Below are 9,866 nucleotides of genomic sequence, written 5' to 3' on the forward strand. Positions count from 1 at the left end.
AAAAAAAAAATACCTGCCAACAACTTCCAATATTTTTGCATATTCTTCACTAGGGTTTTTTAAAGCTTTTCTTCTAGTGGCAACATTGTAAAAGAGATCCTCAACCTGCAGAAGGAACCAAAAAAAGGCAGTTTAAAGTATATTAAAAAATCCAAACAAAAACATGAATCACTCTGCAATACTCTTTGTTCTGGCAGTAGTAAAATAAACTATATCCAGCACATATGGGTCTCCTGCACCACTTAACAGATCTTCCCCAGTGCTGAGTGCATGTCAGATGGGACTCCTTGCTCCCTCCAGCTGCACTCCTTGGGGACCAGATCAAGATGAAGAAATATTCTTCTCATTACAGGGCATCACCATCAATAAGAACAACATCTGAATGCACTTAACAACCAGAATAGCACCATCAAATTCAAATGCTCAGATTTATATGGCTCTTCCAATTAACTTACAAATACAAGGAATTCAAAATATATGTATTACAATATGATGAAGTGAGAAATGGTTATTGTTTATATAGCAGTAAATTAAATACATAGATTAAGCCGGAACATAAATGTGCCTTCTTTTTGTAATAATCAATAAAGGTTAACCAGTATAAGACAAAGTCATTATGGTGTTGTCTATATTCGACTCCAACGTAATTTGTGAGTTTAGGTATTGTTGTATATTCACACTGCTTGTTTTCCCATTCATCAGCCTATGGTATAGTAGCTACTTTCCAATACGTGGCATAACAGATTGTGGGTGCAATGATCATATACATTAAGAGATTATATCAAAATATAGGATCACTTTTGCTATACATCAGCAAAAATAAAGGCTCTAAACGCAATTTTGCCTTGGTACTCTATGTGTGTATACACACAAACACACAACACCAAGGTGAAATTGAGTTTAGACTCAATTGAGTCTCAATTGAGTCTACACACAACTGAGTTTGTATACACACACACAAGTTTGTACACACACACGTACTTTCCTCTCATATGTTTTGGTGTGACCACCTCTGGCAATACAAATATACTTTTAAGCATCACTTTTGAAAAGTTCCTTCAATATATTTTAGTTTAATGGAAGTTAACATGGACCATTATTGAATCAGCCTGAACAACATACTCCTAGAGATCCATAACTAACATTATTTGACAATTATTCCATATTTCTGCTGATACTGAAATATTTTACTTGTTTTCCTATAGCATCTTTACACTTACTATGACACAAATGCTCTGACACAATCCCCATGAAAAAATACAGCTTGCATTAAATGGGGAGTTTGAAGACTGAAGCCCTTAACGTTACTTCTTAAATGGACTCCAAATTTGTGCCCATATTAAATACTGTCGGTGTTATTATTGTAATGAGTTTATATTTGCACTGTGGTCTTTAGTAAGACTCTACAAAGTAGCTGCTTGGTCTTAAACCAGTAAAGGATTCCATAAAATGTTCTATGTAAGAGAAAACTGAGACAGATATAAAGAGATTCCAGCTTTTAATGCACTCAGATATGCATCTGTTCTGAAGAGAGCTATTCCAAGAGATAAAGTCAGTGCTATGAAGTTTCACAAAAGAATACAGGGACCTCCTGTTTCTGAGTTTAGGATGCTCTTTATTGTATTCTATTTATTAAGAAATTAGGTATCAGGATTCAAATTTACTTGATCAAAAAAGTCTGATCTAAAGTCTTTTTGACCAATGTTATATGTTTGATATCTGGTTATACTTATGGAGAGAGCAATCCTATGGTCCTGAGAGATCGCCTTTCAAGGGATAATAGGATTCTTGGAAGTCCCCTGCCCCCTGCCATGAGGTCATAGGCACTGCTATCGCCTCGGAAGGGGAACTCTGGAATCCAATCCCTCTCCGTGCCTCCTCATAGCTACATTGGCAAGAACTGCATTAGCTGTTTTCCAAGATTTCAAAAGTGAAAGACCTCAGAGAGGTCTGAAAGGGGACGTTCAATGGGCAGGGAGGGGAGAAACCAGGATATGATGTTTCCTATGCCCTTTCCAGCTCCCCACCACCCACCCCCACCAGCACAACTACTCCAGATGGGTTCAGAGGCCCATCTATAGGAAAATGGGGGAGGGAAATGGATAAGGAGGCAACAATTGCCTCCGCTACTTCTACCACCCTGCCAGCAGCAGCCTGGCAGGACACTGGATACTCAGAAGATGCTGTAGATGCTATACTGGGAACATAGGATTGCTCTCCCTGTAATAAATCAGAGACTTCCACCTAATGAGGGCACAACCCATAGTACTGCAACCTTAATGGTATGGAAAAGGGTTGAAATGAACTGGGGCATTCTTGTGATTAATACTTAAGGTGTTTGAGGGCTGAGGACTGGCACTAAAACAGGTTCTGAGGCTAAGCCTCAGGGTAAATTAAGCCCTGAATCTCTAATTCAAAAGCATTTCAAAGTACCTAAAGACTGAAATTGCTACCAAGAGAGAAAAGATACTGGACTAACCAGGAATGTAACTCCTTCAGTATTACAAAAGTTTAAAAAGCAAATAACCTACTGTGATCTGAGTTCCCTGGTTTCCAGCACAAGGTTTGGGAGCAGCCTTCAATTTTCCATCAGAATAGCTTGCCCTAAAAGCAATAAATACATAAATAAAGAGATGGCTAGCCAGTCAGATCAGCTAACAGATAGGTCCACAAGGATTGTTTCAAATCAGCAGTGCTTCAGGAACAGACGTTAAACTCTTACTAGCACCAGTAACATTCTAGTAGACTAAAAGAAGCAGGTCAACAAATTGGTCTCTTAGCAGATCTAGTGAACCAGAATGTGCCATGAGTCAACTGGAGCAAAACATAGCTACCACCATTAGCAGCTTTGTACCCAAAAGAGGAACTAACAACTCAATCCTAAGTGGGGTGGGGGTAGGAAAGGAATTGGGGACCAGGAGGAGGGCAGATAGCAGATTTACACCAGAAGTAACGGGGAGAATTTCTGCTCTTCATTCAAAATAGGGTTTCTTTGCACCAATCAGACAATGAGTGGCCTCTGGTGGCTATGTATTGTATTACATAATGCTGACGACAAATAGAGTAATCACTCTATCAGGTTGGTTACTTGAATACGGTTGAACCTTTCATGTATCATCTTTTCCTGCAAATGTTGTAGCTATCATTGTTGAACTAATGTTTCTGACACATCAATGAGTTTGACTGCTTCAGTAACACCCGTATTGTTTCTATGCTGTGCTTTTAAATTTTCTAGTGAGTTGTTTTATTGTCCCTTATATTGACAAACAAATTTGTAACCATGCAAAGTTCCATGCTCTTAACTAAGCTCACACAGAATTCTGTGGGTCTTGAAGAACTCTCAACGGGATCCAATCTACATGTTTTAACAATAAGGTGCAATATACAAGACTTAAAGCTCAGCCCAACAGTCAGTTTTAAATGCAACAGAGTAGCCACGGAACAGACTGCCTCTAAGCATCTATGGCCATTTCTACACCTGTCTTTTTTCCTGAGATCATCCCGGGATCATCCCTGTGCATGCAAATGACACACAGGGGATCCCGGGAGCAGGCAGGGGATATTTTCCTGGGATAATCCTTAGGTGTAGAAAGGGCCTATGAAGGGTATTTCTCTCATAACTAAGTAGAATCTAACAAATCTAAAATTGTGAACAGCGTTTTGTGGCAATGTGTACCCCAACACATCTTTCTTTTTTTAATTAACCACTATTCACTTTGTCTGCAATTTATACATCTTATTATTTTGCCCTTATTAAATGTGTTGTTCTAGTACCCCACTGTGGAGCTCTTAATTTATGTAAATGTGATTTTGTATTTTTATACTCTTGTATTTTTGTTTAGCTTTTTATTGTATTTTAAATTATCTATTTTTATTCTATTTACATACAGCTCATCTTTTTACTTGTATTTTATTTTTCTAACTATGTTAAATTGTGATGGCTTATCGCTTTTAGCAATAAAGATTTCATTCATTCACCTCTTAGAGATTTCCTGGAGGAATTATCCAAGGGACTTTGTATTCAAACAAATTCAGTTAATGCTTATCAATTTATTGCCTCATGGTTTCAAAGGAACAAGTAGGGAGATTGTTATTAAAGAAAACAAATTAGGCAGGCTGATACTTTAAATGTCATTTAGGCAGATTGCATTATCTACAAAAGTTTAAAAAGACACTTAAATGTGATTTCTGTTTGTAAAAGTTTTCTTTAATTTAGTATTTCTTTTAATCTACTTAACTTTGATTTAACCTAATGTTTAACAACATCTCAGTTCACAAAATATTATATTGCAATGTATGGAAAAACAGGGGATTGATTTTAAAAAGAAGAAAAATGAAATCCCAGCACTAAAATATAAAGTTTGGATTAAAGCTCTTGACTACCAACCTAGAGGCTGTGTATTAACATTTTAATGGTTTCATTACAGGCGACCATCTCCCCCTCTAAATGTAGCGATAACCCCTTGGGTCAGAAATATCTCAGACAAAACAGGCAAGGATATAGACATTTAAAAGTCAGTGCAGACTTAGCTCTAGGATCCACTTTAGCCACACTATGGGCTTTGGCACACCTGGTGCGAGCCTTGTCTTTTGCTTTGAACCACAGACCTACAAGCCATATCATAAATTGCTTTTTGAAAGTTTGTTCTGTTTCAGAAGCAGTTTGGAAGGTAGAATAAAGTTTTGCTGTTCTACAAACACAAATCCAAATCCTCAATAGGTGTGTGAAACTTGCTGCAAGCATCCTGGTCTTAGAATATTTCATTGACAACATGAATGCCAATATTTTTTGAGAAATTTAAGGGAAAGACTGTTTGATAACACTTGGGCAAGAAAGCATGAGCAAGAAAGCATGTCCATTAACACCAACTGCTGTTAAACTATTTATATGAAAACGTAAGAATTCTAGCTAGTATACCTGACTGTGTGCTTTGTAAGGCTTGTACCTAGCATTTATATAATACTTTATAGTGTTCAAAACACTTCACATCTCAGCACTTCTTCAGTTGGTAGGGCTCTTATTAAAAATGGGGGTGCTGAGGCTAAGAAATTATGGCAACTTAAGGAACTTGTAGCGTTGGTGAGGTTCGAGCAAGCTTAACCCCTATGCTATACTAGGGCCTAATTGAAGCATGATGACAGGCAGGTAAGAAGAACTTATCTGTGCAGCATTGCATACATCCAATGGCTTCTTTAAGCTGGGCTGCTTTGATTTCACATGATCTGTTAGCATGCCAAGGATCATTAGCCTGGGTGGGCACTATGCTGGCATAACAGAACACACAGTAGCTGAGCCCCCATTTAAAGGAATCAACGCAATACTATATAGTTTCATTCTTGCCCATCTCATTTACATCAAGCCTAGATCATTAACAAGGGACATTTGTCAAAGTACAATGAACCTATACATATGCCACTCTCTCAGTCTGTTCTATTTTTCATTTGCTCTTACCACAATATTACTGCACAATATTCTGAACAATGTGTAGATTTACAATTTGCAAGACCTACGTTGTGTTTTTTATTACTAAAACCCAAGTCCACCAACCCGAGCCAGCTGCAAAATAATAGCAATGGGACAGAGCCAGATGTAAAATGGTGTCTCAGCAGCAAAGACAATTAATTACTCTACCCCATAAGCCATATACTTGCATACACAAGTACAAAACTAGGGTGACCATATGAAAAGGAGGACAGGGCTCCTGTATCTTTCAAGTTGTATAGAAAAGGGAATTTCAGCAAGTGTCATTTGAATGCACGTAGCACCTGGTGAAATTTTGTCTTCATCGTAACAGTTAAAGCTGCAGGAGTCCTGACCTCTTGACCAGATGCCAAAGAGAGGAGGGCACCTGCAGCTTTAACTATTGCGATGAAGAGGGAATTTCACCAGATGCTGTATGCATACAAATGACACCTGCTGAAAATCCCTTTTCTCTACAACTGTTAGAGATACAAGAGCCCTATTCTCCTTTTCATATGGTCACCCTAACAAAACTATACCTAAGTTTCTAGATATCAGGTTCTCTAACATCCTTACGGGGGGAAAGCATTTTTGCTGTTGCTAAGGTTAAATATGGCATAAGAAACTCTTACAAATCTACTGCAAATCATCTGGCGATCTACTTTCTTCCTATCCCTAATCTAAGCAACACTTCAACATGCTTAGGATTCATTGCTTTGTAACTTTTTTTCAAACTAGTTACTCCTGTAACCAAATGCAGTAACCTTATTCATGATATTAATTAGATCCTAAATGTTGACCATAGTTAAAAACTAAATATACATACCTATAAGCACACTTTCCATCAGCTGTTTTAGATGTTATAGTAACATGAGCAACATGACTTATACTGGCCAGTGCCTAGAAAAGAAAAATGCAATTTTATAAATTGAGTAAGTCAACTTAGACATCAAAGACAGCACCTAATCCTTTGCTAATTTTAAATAAGTATTCAGTGATTAACTGTAAAATAGTGAATTTGTCCTATTCCCAGCCCTAGACTCAAAATGAAAATCTGATTAACCAAGAAAGACTTCTGTTTAGGAAGTTTTATTTTAAACTGCAATTTAATATGCAATTCAGATAACAAATATATAGAAGTAGCAGAATACGTTTGTAAAAAGGTTTATCATTTCCCTTCCTTATTCCATTGTAGAACAGTGCTTCCAACTCCCAATTCACAGAGGCAGTCCAGGAGGATAGCGTGATCAATGGTACCAAAAGACACTGAGGTCAAGAAGTAACAGGGTCACTATCCCTCTCTTGAAGAAGATCATCCATCCGTGCACCCAAGATCAATTCCATACAAAAACTGGGCCTGAATCCGGACTGGAATGGATTCAGATAATCAGTTTCATCCAAGCGTGGCTGCAGCTAAGACGCCACCACTCTTGAGCAGTTTAGTCAGGAAAGCAGTGTTTGTGACCAGACGGCAGTTAGCATAGATCTCTGGATCCAGGGAGGTGGTTTTTCACCCGAGAGTGGTCACACCAGTGCCTCCTTCTAGGCAGTAGGGACCACCCCATCAGGCAATAATGCATTCACTGCTCCCCTGATCCATCCGGACAGTTCCCCATAGCTAGCTTGAATAAGTCATTAAGGGCAAGGGTCAAAAGAGCATGTGATGGGTCGTACAGATATAAGCATCTTGTCCACATCCTAAGGCTCCAAAACTGAAATTGATCACACAAAACAGAAAAAGACGATGCACTGGACACCTCAACAAACACTGCATCATTAGCGGTGTTCAAATCAGCATGAAGGTGATTTTCTCCTCAAAGTGTCTTGCAAACCCTTCACAGCAGAACCTTCACAGAGGGTTCCAGTATTGGATTCACTGGGTCTGATGAAAGCAACCCCTGAACCACTCAGAAATGTTCAGCTGGAAGGCTACTTGAGGATGCAATGGAAGCAGCAAAATAAGCCTTCTTTGCTGCCTTCACCACCACACTGTGGGTGGTGGTGCACACTCTTATGCATGTTCATGACAAGTTTTATACCACTTATGCTCCAACTTGTTTCATTGTCCAGAGCTCCCTGGTAAACCAGGTAGCCTTCCAAGCACCACAGTGCCGAAGAGGACACATAGGAGCACTTGTGTTAAAGGCCTGTTGCACCTCTCCATTCTATAGGGCAACAAGGGGCTCAGCAAAATCACCAACTCTGGGTACTGAAAAACCCTAGAGCATTCAAGAATTGCTCAGATTGCTCAGAAGTCTCCAGGGACAGACCATCTTAACATGTCCCCCACTCTCACCGTGAGATCAAATTTCACCAGTAAGTGGTCTGATCATGACAATGGGGTAATTTCCACCCCACCCCTATCCAGACCACTCTCCTCATGCCCAGAGGCAAAGGACAAATCAAGAGTAAACTACCAAAGTGGACCTATCTGGTCCTCTACCAAGCAACAGGTAAGTACTTGCCATTCTCCAGAAAAAGTCGCAAAGACACTTTATTGTACATATTCCAACAACATACCTCGCCTCTAAACCCATATGTCGAAATGCTAGCTAGATCTTCAAAAGTCTGCAGTTTACTTGTAGTGAATCTCTCACATACAATATCCAAGTCTTCCTTCTGGAGAAGGAAGAAAGACACAAGTCAGTGTTTTGTCAAACATTATTTGCATTTCTTTAAATAAGCTCTGAATACGGGAAAGTGAATTAAATTTACTTACCCTAATTCCACAGCCATTATCTTGGATCTGAATTAGTTTCAGGCCACCATCCTTAACTGTCACCTGGATGCTGGTAGCTTTGGCATCCAAACTATAAGTACAAGAAACAGATTTCAGCTTCCAAAGGCATACGGTTGTTTCAATTCAATTTCTATCCTAATCAGCCTACTATCAACATTTATCTGTGCAGGAAGGCAGCATAGTGCGTGCACCACCTGCATTTCTATGCATTTCAGGTTTCGTAGTGCAAAGCCAAGCGCATCTATCCAGCCATCTCCTTCCCCAGGCAAGAACACTACAAAGCGGACCCAGCGAGACACGGCATTACCAGTTCTCCATCATCTCCTTAATGGCATTGGCGGGTCTCTGGATGACTTCTCCAGCTGCGATGCGGTTCACTACGGTCTCATCCAGCCGTCGGATCATGCCAGCCATCAGAGCCATGACAGCTGCTAAGAACCCCGGTTCTGGGGCGGGGAGCGAAGTTGTGTGAAGAAGAGGCGCTCGTGGAAGAAATTATCACCTGGTGACTACAGATAATTTGAAGTAATAGGATGAAGTAAACGGGGATGGGGTGGGGAAGAGGCGAAAGAGAATAAGAAAAGCGCCCAGGAATGTTAAAGGGCTCCTTGGGTAAGGACTCTGAGGAGACTGGAAGTGAAATAAAAGGCTTTGGAGGGAATTCTTGAGCAGACAAGACGGTGAGGAAACAGAACAACCCAGCCGCAAAGTGGGAGTGTCGTAAATAGCAAAGAGAAACTCGGCAGCTCCAGCCTTGAAGAGAACGAGAGAGACGCGCGACCCCCTCCCCAGGCGACAAGCTCCTGCAGGTGCGTCCAGCCTCCCGGCCCGCAGGCCCAGCGAGGAAAGGACGAAAGCGGTTGGGAGCGACTCTTGTGGCAAACCTCGCGCCAAAACACGGGGCCCTCTGACGCAAGGGTTTGAGCGCGGCGCCCATTGGGCCGTGAGGATGTCAACCAAGTGCTGTTGTTTCCGCCCATAGACGCCTTTCCGTCGAAAGGGAAAGGACATAGAGATTTAAAAATGCAGAGTGGCATAGCTATAGGGCACTTCCTGTTTCATTTCGTCGCTATTGGGAGAGGGCGAACCTCGTAAGGAGCGGATGCAAAAACTATGGAGAAATCCGGGATTTAAACAAACGTGTGATTGAGCAGCAGCGTATTTCCACGTCCGCAAAAAAAGCGGGGTGGCAAAGACGGGCATCACTGCACTTTCAAATTCACCGAACTCATTTCACGTGGGAAATGTGGATTCTTTTGGTTTATTTTTAAACATTTAAAAATTATTCTGAAAATGCAAATACATTTCATAGTATCTCTATATTACAGGTAGCTCTGGTGTGAGTATGAACGTGAGAGGGGGAGGGGAGGGGAGGGGAGGGGGGAGAGAGACTGTGATGGAGGAATCATCGTCTGCAAAGTAACCCGGTGTAGTCACAAACACATCGCAGCGAGGGGCTGGTGGTGATATTGAGAGAGAACAATAACCCTCCAGGGTTGTTAAGTGGGTCTCTGAGCATGTCAGGGGAGAAATTTACAATATTGCGCACGAGGCTGATTGCAGCAGCGCTGAGAGAGCGGGTGATTCACCTTTCTTTTTGCTGGCCATTTTCTATCAAAATCACCCACGGATTTGCCAAGCAGCTAGGCAAATAATTTCGATTTG

At 40.8% G+C, this 9,866-nt stretch overlaps 1 protein-coding gene across 2 annotated transcripts in view; it reads right to left on the reverse strand.

The window, feature by feature from the left end:
• MLH1 (mutL homolog 1) overlaps positions 1-9,022 on the reverse strand; it is a 34,102-nt gene extending 25,080 nt beyond the window's left edge. For both annotated transcript variants that reach the window (XM_063130000.1, XM_063130006.1), the window contains exons 1-6: positions 8,509-9,022; positions 8,181-8,271; positions 7,982-8,080; positions 6,288-6,361; positions 2,532-2,604; positions 14-105 (exon numbers count right to left, since the gene is read on the reverse strand). In XM_063130000.1, the coding sequence (XP_062986070.1) occupies positions 14-105; positions 2,532-2,604; positions 6,288-6,361; positions 7,982-8,080; positions 8,181-8,271; positions 8,509-8,624 (545 nt within the window). In that variant the 5' untranslated portion in view covers positions 8,625-9,022. The remainder of the gene's footprint in view (positions 1-13; positions 106-2,531; positions 2,605-6,287; positions 6,362-7,981; positions 8,081-8,180; positions 8,272-8,508) is intronic.
• Between the last annotated feature and the right edge of the window lie 844 nt (positions 9,023-9,866).

The sequence above is a fragment of the Elgaria multicarinata genome, chromosome 1, assembly GCF_023053635.1.
Source record: "Elgaria multicarinata webbii isolate HBS135686 ecotype San Diego chromosome 1, rElgMul1.1.pri, whole genome shotgun sequence".
NCBI lineage: Eukaryota > Metazoa > Chordata > Lepidosauria > Squamata > Anguidae > Elgaria > Elgaria multicarinata.